The following is an 18,457-nucleotide window of genomic DNA, read 5'->3' on the forward strand; positions in this document are numbered from 1 at the left end:
GAGGGCATTTTTTTTATGCAAGCTGATGTAAAAATATGGAGAACTGAACTTAACACTGCAAAAGTGAGAAACTGACAGAAACCAAAATGTACAGATTTGCCCATCCCTGAAGGACAAGGAAACTGAAGGTAAGTTCAATAAATTCCTTGAATTGCCCTCATTAAGGTGAGTGCGAGAAAGATGGTGCAGGTTTCTGAAAAACTGTCTCAACCAGAAGTTCCCAGGCTTGACTTCTTAAAAAAAATGAGTCACACCAGTGAGTGACACATCATGTTCTCACAATATTTTTAAAAAATAAAATACATATATCGCCTATTGAGGGTTTTATAAAAAAATACTCTTATTATCTTGACTCTACAGTAAGGCTCCTTACAACTGACTAAGAGGTAATACCGTAAAAAGTAGGTCAGTGAGAATGAGGAGATTACAGGCATGCCAGTTTAATTTCTGTGCTGGTATGTTTTATCAGCTGAACTGGAGTAGCCATCGGCCTTGACAATTTCAGTATTAAATTTCCATTAAACTATTCTTAAAGCACAATTAAGACATATGGCTTCCATTAAAGAATCCTGGGACCTATCGTTTACTCCTCATGGGAGTAAACGATAGGTCCCAGAATTCTTTGTTGATCATGGGAGCAACAATTCCCAGCTCCCATGATCCTTTGCAGGATCCCCATGCTTTAAAATTACAATGTGGGCATGACCTATGTGCCCCATCTTTTCCATTTCTTTTGCCTGCAATTCCCTAGCAGTTGCGCCATACAGTGCTGTCATAGGAGTCCCCCCAAAAGTGGGACTCTTTTAATAGAGGTTGGTTGGTTGGTTGTTGTTGTTGTTGTTGTTTTTCGTTTCCATTATCATTAAAAAAAGAACTGTCTGTACCAAGTCTCTTTGCTAATCCCCTCCAAATATTTCCAACTTTTAGCAATAAGCATTTGAGCTGCATCTAGTAGGTGCTGGACCAGAGTATTGTCGCAACAGTCTTTATTCGGTCCTTTATTCGGTCCTAGACACTCCACAGAAAAGACTTACTATTTTGTAATTAAATTAATGTCAGAAAAATCAGGTCCCAAAATTTGGCCACTGGTGGGCAGGCCCATCATAACTGGCAGTATAGGGTTTTCCTGGATCTGCAGCACCAACACTGAGAAGAGAGATTCAGGATAAAACAGGAAATCTCAATCGCGGTAAGGTGACCTTTAAATAGTGTTTGTAGTTTAATTATTTCACAACATTTATATTTCTCTTGGCTATAATAAACCCAAGCGCTACAAAAGGATTTACAAAAATAAAATAAAAACTAAGAAGTTTTTTTTAATGGTTTCCTGTAAATGAGCTTAGATAAAACACAGAGAAGAATTTACCACATATTATTCCATCTGGCTAAATCATGCTTGGTATGTAGATCAACCTTCCAGCTTGTTTCCAGCCTGACAAAGTCCTCTCTGTCTAAGGCGTATTAAAATTTTTATATTACTGTAACACCTGGACCCTTGCTATGTTCAAAGGCTGACAAGGACTTAAAAAGCTTCTTGTTTGATTGTATCTTTAGTTATACAGTAAAAGCCTCCCAAATCTCTTGGGCAGTTTTGGTTTTTTATGTTGTTATTATTATTTTAACAACAACAACAAAACCCTTAAGCCAAATATGGAATTTTCTACCTCTGGTGCTAAAATAATTTGACCAGCTCTGGGCACTATGCACATTGATGTGGGGCAGCCATTAACCCATGGATGTTTGCCTCTTAATTGAATGATTGTAAGTCAACAAGCACAACTCAGAACTTTGAGAACCTCAAACAATAAAAACTGCAGAAAATCTGCTGATTTCTTCTTTTCATATGAAGCCTTGGGAACCTCTGGCCTTCATTACGCCTAATTTCAATGGAGAGTGTGTCAATCTATTTCAGCTACAGCAGGAACAAAGCAATAAGGAATAATGTTTGCTTATAAAATATCCCAGTACATATTTCCCATATTAGCATTTATAGAAACTGTTCAATTTGGGGTTTTGTGGGGGTAAACAGTATTGAATCTAGCAGGTTAGTACTAGATGCATTATATAACATGCATTATTACTCACAATAGGCAAAGAATTTGATTCAGTTCACATTTAAAATCTACATTCTGTAGACACCATTCAACTCTCAAGTGATTATTTATTTAACCTACTTTTTGGGCTCATTTTTTTTTTACGTGTTTCCCTTCAGGGAAGGGAGGCATGGTGTATACACAGAGGCATTCCGCCTTAGTTTTTCTTCTTCTTTTTCAAATCCCACCTTTGCAAAAACATCACTCTGTGCAAGTTGAGTCACATCCTTCACAGACAGCTGTTTTAAACAATTTAAAAATCAAAAGATGGTATCGAACCTTTGTTGAAACCAGGAAGCTAATATGTTTATTTTGAGTGATTAAGACATAATGCTATCTCACAGAAAGAATGCATCGGGGAGCTTTGTGTAGAGGATTTTTCTCTTTAAAAGCAGGAGCAAATCGTCAAATACGGGACTCTTATTGAATGGACCCAGAAAGAACCAGGTAGGAACAGCAATGGATGCTTGTATATTTGAAGATGAGAGATGGGTAGAGTTCAGAGATGGTACCAAGGGCCAAAGTAAGAGTTGTTCCACAGTTGAGCTGACAATCTCCCCATGTCATTTTCTTTTTCTAAAAGCAGCTGCAGCATGGGTGGGAAGATGGAGCCCAGCCATTTCCCCCTACACCAGGTGCCCTGAGGAGAACAGTGAGGATAGTGAGATGTCTGGAAACCAAACCCTGTGAGGAATGGTTGAAAGTGCTTGGTATGTTTAGCCTGGAGAAGAGAAGATTCAGGGGAGCCATGGTGGTGGTCTTCAAATGTCTGAAGGGTTAACGTGCAGAAGTTGGGCCAGATTTGTTCTCTGCTGAGGAGGAAGACAAGACTAGAACCAATGGGTGGAAATTACAACTTCTTAAGAGTAAGATCTGTTCTACAGTGGAGCAGACTTCCTTGGGAGGGATCGGACTGTTCTTTGCTAGAGGTTCATACAGGGATGAGTGACAGCCTGTAGCTGCTTTATGCTTTGGAGTAGGGGGTTAGAATAAGGTTACCAGATTTTTTTTTCAACTTCAATGGATTTTGTATGGGGACTGAGTTGTAAATCCAGGGACTGTTCCCGGGAAACGGGGACATCTGGTAACCTTAGGTTAGACTACATGACTATCATGGTCCCTTCCGACACTAACATTCTGTGGTACACCTCTGTAAATCACTCCTCCCTTCCTAAGCTGCTCTTAGCTGGAGAGGGACAAATGTATCTCTACTATATGGATTTATTAAATATACACAAGGGTATCCAATCCCACGTTTCCCAGGTAATGTCTGCTTAGGCCCTAGCACAGGAGTTGAGAGTCTTTGGCCCTCCAAATGCTGCTGAACTACAACTCCCATCAGTCAATGGCCAGGGATGGTGGAAGTTGTTATTCAGCAACATCTGGTTGGCCAAAGCTTCAGCACACCTGCCCTAGCAGGACTTTCAGTGGCATGGAAGGATAGTCTAAGAGGTTTCAACAGGGTTGTGCTGAACAGATGTGTGCCCTATTTCCAGAATCAACTCCTACCACTTCAAAGCATGAGCCAAAAACCTATTTGTATAAAGGTGAAACAGCATCTTCAGATTGTATATTAAACCACAGACTTGCTCCACAGCCAAGAAAGGGGTTGTAAATCAGTTCTATAGAGCTTTATTGCTCTTATGGTCAAAGGAGTGTTAAGATATGATCATGGGCTCTATTGCAGCTATGGGAGGAAAGTAATATCCTCTGCTTTAAGCAAAAGACTGGCAACTCTCTTACCTTGTATCTACCCTTGAAAAAACAAAGCCTCTAGCTTTTGCCTTTGGGGATATTAACAGTTTTATAGTGAGTTGCTAGCTTTGTAATCTTTCAGTGTTCACGTTCCTCCCCAGGTAAGCTCACTTTCAGAGGCAACCTGTTATTTGAGCATTCATCCTGATATATTTGAACGAAGTTTGTAAGGGGAGATTAGATGGCATCAGCTACTTATTGAGCATTCATTCTAAATTTGTTTCTGGGGAGGTTAGACGATGTTGCATCAAGCAGTTGTTATCCCACACTTCCCAGGGCCTTTTGTATCCTGTTACTTTCTTTATCACCAGAAAAAAAGTTATCCCATCGCATTCCTTACTGCAAAATGGCTCGGTTTTGGGAGGGAAGTGGCTCTTTGTACAAGGGCTCCAAATCCACTTTAATTGTACAACCTAAATTTGCCAGCATAAGATTGAATGCCGCCCTGTAGGTTCCATGGGGTAGAAACATGCCGCCTTGCACTTTGTAAAAGTGTCGTGCATATTGATAACACTAAATAAGTATTATCATAATCAACGATAACTGGAACAAAGTCATCAACATCATCATTATGCTGTGCATCTATTAAGGTCACCTGAGCTCTACCAACAAGTCTAGCAACACAACAGTTGGTGAAGATAGAAGATAGAAGATAGAAGATAGAAGATAGAAGATAGAAGATAGAAAGGGAGATCAAGGATTTGCCATCCTGCTGATACCAAGAGGATTCGGGGGAAATACTTTTTTGCCATTAATATTACATTTTGCGGGACAGATAACAAAAGAATTGAGACTGAAGTAGAGGATTTGTTGCTTGGACTCGGAGCAGAACCACTCAGGGGACACTTCAGAGCTCTTCAGAAGCAGCGATCACAATGTCAATGGTGCCCTTCTCGTTAGCTGTGTGGCTGCTTCTACTGCCTGTGCTGCTACAAGGTGAGTGATGGTGTGGGGCAGGGGTGCCAGCTTGAAAATATTGGGGACCCACGTAAGCCCCGCCCTGCATAATCAATCACAAGACTCAGTGCACAGACACCATTTGAATGGCAATGCCCATCAACTTGGGAAGCGAGGTGGCCCCCTCAAATATTTTATGGGGGGGGCTGAAGGGACCCTGGTCCCTAGGAGTTGGCTTCTATGGTGTGGGGAGACAATGGAGGGAAGGTAATTGAGGATGAGAGAATCAGTCACTTCTCAGAGGAGTTAAAATGGGAGTAGGAGATGTACTAAGCCAAAAAAAGGAGATGCATGGTTTATAAGCGCAAATAAAGGAGTTACTCACATACTGGCCTTTCAAGTGGAACTCATATTCCTTTCCGCTAGGGAGACAAATGTATGTCAGCAGATAGTGGCCTTGTTCTCATGTAATGTTCAACTATGGTTTATTAACTAGGGTTTGTTAGCAAACTGTGGTTTGATGTTGGCTTAACTAGTTTAGCATTACTAGTGAACCTGGATAGCGATTCTTGGTTGAAAAATGACAGGATTGCTTAACCAAAGCTTGTCCTCACTCCCCCACCCTCTTCTACTCTAAGGTGTGCTCATTTGCCTTACCTATGGCTCTTTCTCTTTGACAAGTTGGACTAGCAGGATTTGAAATCCAAGTCTCTGTTTTCATTAATGTTCTAGTTGTTCTGGCCCATCTTTCACTGTGTTACAGCTGACTTGATGTGTGTATGTTTGTGGAAGATTTTTTTTGGCTCATAGTAGTACTTGGCAACAGACAATTAGCCTTCACTGGGCCCAAAGTTGGCACAAGACATGTAACCACCTGAGGCAAAGAACAAGATGGTGCCCCCTCCTTGTTCCACATAAAGAAACCAGCTGAACTGGCAGCCAAATTTTATTTCAACACTGGCCATAGGATCACATCCTTGCACTGCGTCTGAGGAAGCAGATCAGATTTAGTCCTGTGGCACAGAGGGCTGGAAGGTGGGACCTCAGGTAAATGAGTTGAGGGCTATTGCTCCCTAGTATGTACCACACGAGGCTGACATTTGATAACTGCATAATGATAAATGCAAAACACTTACTTACTTACTTACTTACTTACTTACTTACTTACTTACTTACATAAAATACTTAACATGCTTCAGGATAGAGTCTTGGTGTTAGAAGCGTGCTCCAGAGCTAAAGTCCCAATAAGACTCTGTTCAAATGAAGCCCTGTAATAAGCTCTACCAATTTGGCTCTACCAATGAGTATATTTTCATAAATATACTCATAACATATGTGTCACAATACAGAGCTGTATTCTTTTTTTAAAAATAATGCATTGGTAACAGATTGTAACCTGGGCCTCTTCCTCTTTCTCCTACATAGGCACCTGTTTTTCAGTATTTGTGCTTCAGTGTCTCTTATATGAAAAAGTGAAATGTTTTCCCTTCATTTTTGTTTTCTACAGATGCTGCCAGCTCTGAAGCAGGTAGGAACCCCTATCTATTTTGTCTTTCCTACTCAACAATTTCACAGGCTTCACAGGCTCATGGATGGGCTGAACCAAAGGGGAGTCTCATCAAAATGTAGGGCTGCTACAAACCTAATGATCATGCAGACCTATTGTTAAACAGGAGCTTCCAGGCGGATTTAGAAATATAATTAATTAATAAATAAACTGAATATTGCTTCAATTGCTTCAATATATGGTGAGCAGCCTTGTTGCAGTTAGAGGCATTATGGCTCTAAATAAGATTGACTGGAAACCATTATCAATAACTGGAAATGTTCTTTAAAAAGTTGCATACAAATATTTGCTTTTTGTTTCAGGCAAGGCTTTTTATGTTTGTTTCTGGATGTGCTTCAGTGCTGCTGTTATTGTGACCTATCTTTTTAAACCTTCTGTGATGGCCTGGGATTCCGATTCGGAGGATGAAACAGAGGAATCCCGGCCTGCACAGGAGTCCCCGCCTCCAGGGCCGGCTGAACTGGGGCCAGGCCTAGATGCTGAAGAGCCTGCACCTGTGGCAGTGCATCAGGAGCTGGCCCCAGGTGAAGCCCTTCTGGCCCCAGGGAGGCTTGACGACTCAGTGGCCACAGGTGAGCCTCCTCCAGGGCCCAGTAACCCTTCGGCCTCTCCTGATCTGCAGAGGTTTAGAGCAGAGAGGCGAAGGGAACTGGTTGCCCCCAGGAGGAGTGCTCGCCTTAAGGCCAGAGGAGGCGGGGCTCCTGGGGGCCGGGACCGCCCCTGGCCTTAGAAGAGGATAAAAGCCCAGTCAGCCCGGCCCCAGGTTGCGGGAGCAACGTCGTTGTTGGCTTCGGAACTTCCTGCGTTCTTGATCCCTGCTCGGCCTCCTGTTCCTGACTATCCGGTACTCCTGTTCCCTGCTCGGCCTCCTGTTCCCGACCATCCGGTGTACCTGTTCCCTGCACAGCCTCCTGTTCCAGCGTTCCTGTTCACCGCCCGGCACTCTGCCTCGGACCTTGCCCCTCTTCGTGTGGACTTTGCTACACCCAAGGTACCTTACCCCCGGGACCAGCACAGTTTGCTCCCGCCACCTCCCGCACTCCCCCTTCGTCGGGGTGCGTTCGGGAAGAGCCAGAGGCCATGGCTGAACAGGCGGCTGCACTGGTGGCTTTGGCCCAGGAGAACCAGGCCTTGTCTCACACCGTGCAGCAGCTCAGTGACGCGGTTGAGGCACTTCAGCAACGCTTGGAAGCCCTACCGGCTTCTGGGGCCGACGCCCCGGCTCCGGGCAAGTACCCAGTGGCTTTGCCTGAGAAATTTGATGGAGCCCCGGCCAGCTTTCCCATGTTCCTGGCCCAGGCCAAACTGTATATTCAGGGGCGAGCCCGGAACTTTCCTGACGACCGTACCAAGGTGCACTTTTTGATTAGCTTGTTAAAGGACCAGGCGGCCAAGTGGGCGTTGCCGCTACTCAGGCAAGACTCCCCCTTGCTGGCAGACTATACGGGGTTTTGCAATCGTTTGGAGGCCGCGTTCGGCAACCCCCAGAAAGAGAGTCAAGCCAACCGGGCGATTCGGCATTTGAAACAGGGCAAGTCCACGGTGGCCACATATACCACGGAGTTCCGGCTGTTGGCACAGGACTTGACCTGGAATGACTCGGCACTGCGGGACCAGTATCTCGAAGGGCTTTCGGACGAGGTACTGGACCAGTTGGCCACAATGGAACGCCCCACCACGCTGGACACTCTCATTCAACGGAGTCTACAAATAGGCGACCGGTTGGAGGATCGTCGTCAGGCCCGGGGTCGCCGACACTTCCAGTTCACGGCACCAGCTTTTTCCGGCAGCCCCACGGTCACAACTGATTTAACGGAGGAGCCTATGCAGCTCGGGGCAGTGCGGCCACGCCTTTCCCCCGCAGAGAAGGCGCGGCGTCGGGATGGAAATCTCTGTCTTTACTGTGGCGGAAGTGGACACTTCGCTCGGTCCTGCCCTGAGAAACGCCAGCCGCAGGGAAACCGCCAACCCCAGTAGCTGATGGCCCTAGCTACCGGGGGTCCCAAACCGTACAGAATGGGCCCGCACCAATGGACTTGCAACATCTTATGGTTTCGGTACGTTTATACCCTCCAGGTGGGCCCTGGATCCTCACCCATGCTTTGGTAGATTCAGGGGCAACCCGCTCCTATATGGACGCTGCTTTTGCCGCCCATCATCAGGTGCCACTTCGGAACAAGCCAGTACCGGTCCAGGTGGAAGCGATTGACGGACGACTTCTGCGTTCAGGTGCCGTTACTCAGGAGACCCAGCCTCTGGTCCTGTGTCTCCAGCAGCACCGGGAGTTGCGAACTTTGGACATTGCCTCTATGCCCCGCTTCCCCCTGGTGCTCGGGATGGACTGGCTGGAGGCCCACAACGTTCAGATTGACTGGGTCAAACGGACCGTGCACTTCCCAGACCCATGTTCCCATGCTCAATCCGGAACGCTGGCGGCCGCGCCCTCAGAGGAGGCAGCACCCACGCTCCCAGCCGTGTACCAGGACTACCAGGACGTGTTCGAGGAACGGGGGGCAGACCAGCTGCCGCCGCATCGGCCTTTTGACTGCGGCATAGACCTCCAACCCGGAGCGCCTTTACCAGTGAGTCGCTTATATTCCCTAACAGAGCCAGAGCGCGAGGCTTTGCAGGACTTCTTGCGCAAGAACCTGGAGCGTGGGTTCATTAGGCCTTCCACCTCGCCCACCGCGGCGCCGGTGCTTTTTGTTAAGAAGAAATGTGGGGAACTCCGCCCTTGCCATGATTACCGAGCCCTGAACAAAATTACCGTCCCAGACCGGTACCCCTTGCCCCTTATCTCGGAGCTGCTGGAGCGGGTGCAAGGGGCACAGGTGTTCACCAAGCTGGACCTCCGGGGGGCCTACAACTTGATTCGGATCCGAGCCGGGGATGAGTGGAAGACAGCGTTTGGGACCCGGTACGGGCAGTTCGAATATTTGGTTATGCCTTTCGGTTTGTGCAACGCGCCTGCTGTGTTTCAACGCTACATCAACCACGTGTTTCAGGACCTGTTAGACAAGTACGTGGTGGTGTATTTGGATGACATACTGATTTACTCCCGTGACCCGGCTCGCCATGAGGGGCATGTCCGGACCGTGCTGCAGCGCTTGCGTGAGCACCGTTTGTACGCAAAGCTCAGCAAGTGCGAGTTCCATCAGCGGACTGTGGACTTCCTTGGTCACCGGCTCTCTCCAGATGGGGTGCAAATGGACCCGGGGAAGGTGACAGCGGTTCAAGAATGGGCGGCACCCCGGAACCGCAAGGACCTACAGCGTTTCCTGGGGTTCGCCAATTACTACCGGACCTTCATCGCTGATTATGCTCATCGCACCACCCCGTTGACCCGGCTATTGCGCCCAAAGACGCCGTTTTCCTGGGACAAGGAGGCAGAGGAGGCGTTTCAGGGGTTGAAGGCCTGTTTCCAGAGGGCACCAATCTTACAACATCCTGACCCCTCTCGACCCTTTGTGGTGGAGACCGACGCTTCCAGTACGGCTCTCGGTGCCGTCTTGTCTCAACAGATTGGTCCTGAAGCGCCACTCTTACCCTGTGCCTTCTATTCCCGCCAGCTCCTACCAGCGGAGCGTAACTATACTGTGTGGGAGCGGGAACTACTGGCCATCAAGGTAGCCTTTGAGGTCTGGCGCCACCATCTTGAGGGGGCACGACATCCGGTGGAGGTGAGAACCGACCACCGGAACCTGGAGTACCTCCAGACCACCCGCAAGCTGAACCAAAGACAGATCCGGTGGGCGTTGTTCTTTTCCCGGTTCCAGTTCCGGATCCGCTACATCCCTAGCTCTCAGAATCAGAAGGCGGATGCCCTGTCCCGGAAACCTGACGACAACGCAGACACGGTACAGCAAGCAGAACCCACCACGATCCTACCTCCGGCTGCATTCCTGGCCACCCAGGAGGCGCAGCCACTGCAGGTTTGGGTGCGGGAACAGCAGCGGGTCGACGCTTGGGCCCAGGAACGACTCCGGGAGCTGGCTGAAGGGTCCAGCCCACAGTATCCGGGGCTGGTCCTGCATCAGGGCCTTCTGCTGCACCACGGTCGTTTGTACATCCCGCCAGGGCCACTACGGCTGGAGGTTCTCCGGATGGCCCATGATGCCCCAGCAGCGGGGCACTTTGGACGGTATCGGACCACCCATCTGGTCAGTCGAGAGTTTTGGTGGCCCCGCCTGAAGGCTGACGTGGCTCGCTACGTTGCTGGTTGTGATGTCTGCCGGCGCGCCAAGGGACCTACCGGGCGACCCCCCGGCCTACTTCAGCCATTGCCAGTTCCACCGCACCCTTGGCACACGGTTTCGTTGGACTTTGTAGTGGACTTACCCTCGTCTCGTGGCTGTACCTGCCTTCTGGTTTTCTCCGACCATTTCACCAAGATGGTGCACTGCGCTCCCTGTCCATCTGTACCCACAGCCAAGGAAACTGCTCAGCTGTACCTTCAGCATGTCTTCCGCCTGCATGGCCTACCTGAGCGCGTGGTGTCCGACCGGGGCGTTCAGTTCACATCCCGGTTCTGGCAAGCACTACACCGGACCCTCGGGACGGAGGTCTGCCTCTCGTCAGCCTACCACCCACAGACCGATGGCCAGACGGAACGGGCGAACGCGGTGCTGGAGCAGTACCTCCGGTGTTACTGCAGCTACCAGCAGGATGACTGGGTCGACCACCTGGCATTGGCGGAGTTCGCCTACAATAACGCGGTGAATGCGTCCACCCAGCAGACCCCGTTCCAGGCCAGTTATGGTTATCATCCACGGCTGTTTCCAGAGGTGCTGCCGACATCCGCAGTCCCGGCGGTGACGGAGTGGCTTCAAGAGCTCCAGTCCCAGCAACAGCTTTTGGTGGAGCAACTGCACCAGGCCAAGGAAGCGTACAAGGCCCAGGCCGACCGCCACCGCCAGGTGGGGCCGGAACTTCGCGTCGGTGACCTGGTTTGGCTCTCCACTCGCCACCTCCACCCCTCTCGACCTTCGCGGAAGTTGGACGCCCGCTTCACCGGCCCGTTCCCTATCGTAGACCAAGTCTCTCCTGTGGCATTTCGTCTCCGGTTACCCGCAACCCTGAAGGTTCACCCGGTCTTCCACAGGTCCCTTTTGAGTCCGGTGGCCCCACCCGACGAGTTCCACCCGAACCGTCCCCGACCGCAGCCAGTGTTGGTTCGGGGAGAGCCTGAGTACGAGGTGGAACGCATCCTGGACTCCCGATACCGCAGGGGGAAGCTGCAGTATCTCATTGACTGGAAGGGGTACGGACCGGAGGACCGTTCCTGGGAACCAGCGGCCAACGTCCACGCACCTGCCTGCCTCCGAGAGTTCCATGCGACGTACCCCGGCAAGCCGGGTCCGGACCCTCGGTTGAGGGGGGGGCCTGGGAGGGGGGATGGTGTGATGGCCTGGGATTCCGATTCGGAGGATGAAACAGAGGAATCCCGGCCTGCACAGGAGTCCCCGCCTCCAGGGCCGGCTGAACTGGGGCCAGGCCTAGATGCTGAAGAGCCTGCACCTGTGGCAGTGCATCAGGAGCTGGCCCCAGGTGAAGCCCTTCTGGCCCCAGGGAGGCTTGACGACTCAGTGGCCACAGGTGAGCCTCCTCCAGGGCCCAGTAACCCTTCGGCCTCTCCTGATCTGCAGAGGTTTAGAGCAGAGAGGCGAAGGGAACTGGTTGCCCCCAGGAGGAGTGCTCGCCTTAAGGCCAGAGGAGGCGGGGCTCCTGGGGGCCGGGACCGCCCCTGGCCTTAGAAGAGGATAAAAGCCCAGTCAGCCCGGCCCCAGGTTGCGGGAGCAACGTCGTTGTTGGCTTCGGAACTTCCTGCGTTCTTGATCCCTGCTCGGCCTCCTGTTCCTGACTATCCGGTACTCCTGTTCCCTGCTCGGCCTCCTGTTCCCGACCATCCGGTGTACCTGTTCCCTGCACAGCCTCCTGTTCCAGCGTTCCTGTTCACCGCCCGGCACTCTGCCTCGGACCTTGCCCCTCTTCGTGTGGACTTTGCTACACCCAAGGTACCTTACCCCCGGGACCAGCACACCTTCTTTCCTTCTTCCACAGTTTGTGGGAAGCCAGCTCAACGAATTATAGGGGGTAAACCAGCTCCTTCTGATGGATTGTCATGGCCCTGGCAAGTCAGCATTTTATATCGGGACCAACCTATTTGTGGAGGCGCCCTCATAGCCGAGAAGTGGGTCCTGTCAGCAGCTCACTGCTTCCCAAAGTAAGTTTCTGGTGTACTTGGCTGTGAAGGCATCATTCAGTTTCACCCAAGAGGCAGCTGCAAGGCCAAACTAATATTATATGCCTAACACAGAGGCATCAATGTGACACCCACAGGCACCAGTGTCCCTGCCAGTACACCTTATGGCATCCACAAAATGTCTCAGCAAATAACATCTCCTGTCTCTTATAGATGTGGCGGCCATTTTGTTTTGTACCTCACAGCCCGGAGCAGCCATTTTGTGACTAGCACCCAAGCACTTCCTCAACATTCCCAATGTGCCCATTGGCCCAGAATGACTGCCCATGGCTGGCTTAACAGCTACTCAGTGCCTTGGCCTTGCCAAAGCAGAGCCTGACAGAGCAATGAATAATAAAGTTAAAGGCAGCAGATAGCTGGCAGAAGGTATAGATTGGGGCTGGGGGATCTTTTTCAGCCTGGAGGTGGTTGGGGCCAGAGATGAATGTCAGTGGAGCAACAGCAGCAGCTTTCACCTTTGTACAGTAGGCTACATTCAAGCCATGTAGCTCTGAATGCATATTGCATATTTTAAAACATGCAAATGGGGACAAGCGTGCACTGACAAGCATAGTTCTGTCTATGCCTGAGCAGTAATTTGTTCAAACTCCAGAACCAAACTCAAATCACAAACTTTATAGGCTCAAGTTGAATGCCATTAAGGTAAAGGAACCCTGGACGGTTAAATCCAGTCAAGTTTGACTATGGGGTGTGGTGCTCATCTCCACTTTCGTACTATAGTGTCATCCGATATCTGCTGACCACCTGATTTGGGAGGGCACTGAAATAACAAAACATGTCAGAAATTATGCCAGTAGCTCCCTCTTGGAGGTAAAGAGAACAAGGTGACTTGCCAATGGTCAGGGATGTAAACAAATAGCCCTGCAGATATTGTTGGGCTCCTACTCCCATCAGCCCCATCCCATGTGGGCAGTGGCCAGAGATGTTGTGAGTTTAAGTCCAGCATCTGGAGGACCAAAGGTTCCCCATCCCTGCCCTATAGCCTGGTTGCAAGAAATGACAATGACTTATTCTTATGCACAATTTAAAAAAACCCAGAGGGAAAGCAAAAATGAATGGGTGCTAATGACTTGTCCGGAGACATGGAGGGGTCAACCTGGGGTCCTCTGCTTGGAAAGAGCTATGACCTTTTCTCCACTGGGTTGCTATGGCCCTAGTCTCCCCTTTAAACTAGACATGTTGACATGAGACTGAATTACAAGGTCTAAGGGCACTCACCTCTTGGAGACCAGTTTGGCAAAGATCTTGATGCATTTTGCTCTTGTTTTTTTCACTTACAGCATCAAGAGCCAAACTACCCATTCTGATGTGGTGCTGGGTGCCTATCAGCTCCTGAACACTTCAAGTAACACAGTAACATCTGATATCCAACAGATTATCCTCCATCCCACCTATGACAGTGATAGCTCCATAGGGGATATTGCTTTAGTAGAGTTGAAGTCCCCTGTGAGTTTCACCAAGTACATTCTTCCCATCTGCTTGCCAGAGACCTCTGCAAAGTTCTCAATGGAAGAAAGCTGCTATGTGACTGGATGGGGAGATATTCAACCTGGAGGTGAGGAGATGGAGAAGTGCTTTTTGAGGTTCTCCTTCAAGCTCTGTTTACTTTCATGCCAGCAATGTACACTGCACTTTTATAGGGCAAGCTGGCTCAGGTGGAAGATGCTGGATGATGTGGTTGAAATGCTGGAGGATAGAGGCGGGTATGATTTGCAGCCAGAGAGTAGCCAAGGAGGTGCCTTCCAGAAGTTGTCCACTATAATTCCCATCATCCCTGACCATTGACAATAATGTATTGGGCTGATGGGAGTTATATTCCACAACATCTGGAAAGCATCACAACCTCCAATCAGCCCAGTGCTGAGGCCTAATGGATCTTAAATGGTAAGGTATTGCAGAGACAAGGGGCCACTGTAAAAAGATCCTACCCCTAAGGGTTATAAATACCTGCAAACCATGAATAGTTAGGGCCTCAGGCTGGGCATGAGGAGAGAAACATCAAAAGCAGGACAACAAGACCATGGATTACTTTGAAGACAAAGAGTTTTTGCTGGACCTGAGAGTGAACAGGAAGGCAGTAAAGGGAACTAATCCGATAATGCAACTCACACCGACCACCACTATGTTATCTGGTGCAGCCATTACATACCCGACAAATGTCCTGGGAAAAACCAGTACTTCCTGTTTTGTCCTGTGAGAGCACATTTTGGGTTCCATAATCTTGCACGATTTCGTGCCATGATCTCTCCTGGACAGAAGTGCTTTTTCAGGTCTGTAATATCATGCAGTGCCCCAAAACATGCATTTTAGGGTGTCAGGCTATTGTGTGACAGCACAGCCCTGAAAAAAAGCATGTATTTTGGGCTCCGTGATCTCACGCAGGTCACGTGACTCACACAGGAGCACAGCTGGGAAGACACGTATCCCGGTTTTAAGACTCGATATGTTGGAGGGTATGTCATTGCAGCAGTGGGATGGTATCTACAGGCCTGAATTTGAGCCAGGCCAGGCCATAGCTCAACTTCCGGGCTGCCTTGTAATGGTAGAAAAATGGCCTTCAGAGCCATGCATTAGAAAGAATGTCTGTGAGACAGAATGTCTGTGAGACAGAGTGTCTTTTCATAGTGTAATCATGTTACGTTGTTGCACCAAACACACACACACACACACACAGAGAGAGAGAGAGAGAGAGAGAGAGAGAGAGAGAGAGAGAGCCAGCCAAGTACAGCACTTTGAAAACTAGCAAATATATTTATGGCATAAGTTTTTGTGGAATTGTCCACAGAAGCTTATGCCATAATAAATGTGTTAGTCATTAAGGTGATTCAAGACTCATTGCTGCTTTTATTAACCACAAAGTAACTACAGATGAATAGGACAGATGAGGAGGCATGGTTTGAAGTCCAAGCATGCAACTTTCCAGCACACTTTCTCCCCTTGGAAAATGGATGGAACCAAGGGTAGGGGATGGAGATGTTGTAGTTGAACAACTTCCAGAGGGTCACAGGTTCCTTGTTCTCCAAGTTAGAGTTTCACAACAGTCTGGAAACTAACAGTGCTACCACTTTTCTCACCAGTAGATGGTGAAAGTGAACCCTCTTATACAATTCTATAAGCAGAGCGGAAGGAAAAGGCAATCAGCTGGCCACTTAATCATACCTTATTATTGTGCCTGGTTTTTTATCAGGAATTGATGTTAAAATGCAGATTTCTTTCTCTGTATGCTGTAAAGTTTCGCACATGTCTGGGCAGTGCTTTGCGAAATCTCAGAAACCAGTGGTCAGGGGAGATGGACGCAGTCACTATTTGCTTTTGCCTTCCTCTGTCTATATTAAATGCAGAATGGACAATGTAAAATAGGCAGCTATTAGAGTATACATTGGGGCAAGAGATATAATTGGGATGGGTGGCTATCCACCTGATCACATCCCTAATGATACATTTGCTTCCTCTTACAGTGGAATTGCCACCCCCACTAACCCTCCAGGAAGTGAAAGTGCCACTCATAGACCGAGAAAAATGCAATGCTCTCTTCAACGCTACCCAACATGAACCACAACTCCATAATCCGGTCGGCCCTGGTATGATCTGTGCTGGCTACCAAGAAGGGGGCAAAGATTCCTGCCAGGTAGGATGCTCCATAAGTGTGGTTGGCTGTGGTGGGCACGAGCACCCCAGAAATTGAGAGGACAGGCTCCAAAGGTCTAGCTCAGGTATGGAGAACCTGTGGCCCTCCAGACATTGTCATCCCCCAGATCATTGGCTCTGCTGGCTGGGGCTGATGGGAGTTGGAGTCCAACAACAGCTGGGAGGCCACAGATTTTTCCATCCTTTGTCTTGGTTTTATTCACAGGGCCAGCAGTTCAGAAACGTAGCCTTCTCAGAAGATGAGTACAGGCCTACTTAAATAGACCTGATGTGGAAATGCAATATGTCAGCCTTGTATTTTAGCAGTGGGGTAGTAGACATAGGTGGCAAGGCATTGCATGCAAGCTAGTGAGCAGGCTGGCAGAGGACAGAAAGGGTGCTCCATCTCTAATCTGTATCCACCATAGAAGCCAAGAGGTCTGTTGGAGGAGGCAATTTCCACGCTCCAGGCCCTGTATTAAAATACAGTGGGCTGCTGTGATAAGGACTGAGCTGTTTGTCTCTCCTCTCCTGGCCCACACCAAGCATACATTTTTGCAGGCCCACAGCAAGCTAACATACATTTTTGCAGGCCAGTAACATTGGAAGACTGCTTTACAAGGCTGCATTATATATTCATTAAACTGAAACTGAAAGTCTGGACCAGGGATAGAAGGATCTGTCAATTTCGGCTTTCAGCATTTTAGTGTGAATTTCTCCCAATAAACACAATTTCATTTGCCGTTTTGACAAATATACATGTCTGCGCAAGCAATATTTTAATAATATATGCATCTTTGTTAACATTGTTTAACTGGAGAAATGAATCACAAAATTCAGATATGTGCGAATTTCAATAGATAGCTATGTTTCAGTTCCCATATTGTTTTGGGAAATTCAAATTTGGTCATTTCAGCCTTATTCATAGTTTCTCCTCCATACCTTAGCCATTTCTTCACTACCTTAGTCTAGCTGGGAGATAGTTCCTGAACTATGCGTGAGGACAAGACCAGATCTGTAAAGGAAATAAGCATAATCTGTTTTGAAACCAGTCTCCAAAACCTGCTCTCAGGAGGCTTCCTGTAACTGTGGACTGACTCCTATCTCTCTCTCCGCAGGGTGACTCCGGAGGACCCTTGGCTTGCCCATGTGATGGACATTGGGTCCTGGCTGGGGTTGTGAGCTGGGGGATAGGCTGTGGCCGCCCTGGTCTCCCTGGTGTCTATTCTTCAACCCCCTTTTATGCCACTTGGATCTCCCAGCATATACCCAATATGACCTTTGTGACGTGTGGAAAGGGTGGGACTACAAGTGGGAAAAGTGAGGTGAATGGCAGAGAACAGAATTACCCTGTTGTGACACTCCTCCTAGTGTTTTTTACATTGACCCTTCTATGAGATGCTCCTCTCTCTGCCTTCAGCCCATCTACTGATGGGTTATGTGGAATTTGTTCAGAATTTGGGCACAGGTACATTTAAATTGTTTTACTGATCAGTAGTGATTTAAGTCCTATATGCTCTGACAATTTATTGAACCAAGGGGTCTGGTTTAGGGACGCAACAGGAACACAGGCCACTCACTGCCTTATAGCAAGACAGACTGTCAGTTCATCTCGTTTAGGATTTGATACCCTGCCTGGCAGTAGCTCTCCAAGGTTCTGACAGGAGCCTTTCCCAGCCCTACTGGGAGATGCTGGGAATTGAACCCAGCAGTGGAGCAAGCCAATCAGGCAACTGGGGTGGCATGCGTGCTCTGTGCCCAGAGGCAGGGCCAGCCGCCTGTTGGGGTGGGGTCAGCTGCCCACGGGGCAGGGCCAGCCAGGGCAGGATACTCCATGGGACCTCTGAGGAATCTGCCTGCCTTCTCCCACTCAGCCGCCCTACAGCTGAGGGGGAAGCAGTGGGCGGACCATTTGGGGCAGCATGGAGCTTGCAGGCGCCCAACCCACCTAGTCACTCCCAGGAGGGACACGTGGCTTGGGCACGCTACAGGCCCCGCAGTGAGTGCCGCCTGGCATTTTGTCACACACACACCCAGTGTTGACACCCGGGGTGACCCACCCCCACCACACACCCCTTCTTCCACCCCTGATTGAACCTAAGACCTTTTGGATGCAAAGCTCAATATTCTTTTAATCTGTCCGCAAATAAATATGGCGCCCAGAATAGTGGGGTTGTAATTTATCTTCAGTTCAATGTTATGGTGTTAATTCAGATAATTTTATACTTCTGCTTGTTTGTACTTGATCAAAGAATT

General features: G+C 48.9%; 1 protein-coding gene across 1 annotated transcript; it reads left to right on the forward strand.

Moving 5' to 3' along the window:
• The first annotated feature begins 4,516 nt into the window (after window positions 1-4,516).
• On the forward strand, window positions 4,517-18,231 carry LOC310663481 (serine protease 33-like). The gene is made up of 6 exons (XM_083411347.1): window positions 4,517-4,784; window positions 6,253-6,273; window positions 12,373-12,535; window positions 13,855-14,129; window positions 16,033-16,202; window positions 17,320-18,231. The coding sequence occupies exons 1-6, from the start codon at window positions 4,724-4,726 to the stop codon at window positions 17,596-17,598; spliced, it is 969 nt and encodes a 322-aa protein (XP_083267473.1). The 5' UTR covers window positions 4,517-4,723; the 3' UTR covers window positions 17,599-18,231.
• Window positions 18,232-18,457: the final 226 nt, after the last annotated feature.

Source organism: Podarcis tiliguerta (assembly GCF_965153285.1).
Source record: "Podarcis tiliguerta genome assembly, chromosome: 13".
NCBI lineage: Eukaryota > Metazoa > Chordata > Lepidosauria > Squamata > Lacertidae > Podarcis > Podarcis tiliguerta.

Bases quoted from the DNA above. Each gene is read 5' to 3' on its own strand.
- LOC310663481 (XM_083411347.1), top strand. From the start codon at position 4,724: ATGTCAATGGTGCCCTTCTCGTTAGCTGTGTGGCTGCTTCTACTGCCT. The intron at 12,536-13,854 runs GTAAGTTTCTGG...TTTCACTTACAG, and splicing joins GCAGCTCACTGCTTCCCAAA to CATCAAGAGCCAAACTACCC. The intron at 16,203-17,319 runs GTAGGATGCTCC...CTCTCTCCGCAG, and splicing joins GGGGCAAAGATTCCTGCCAG to GGTGACTCCGGAGGACCCTT.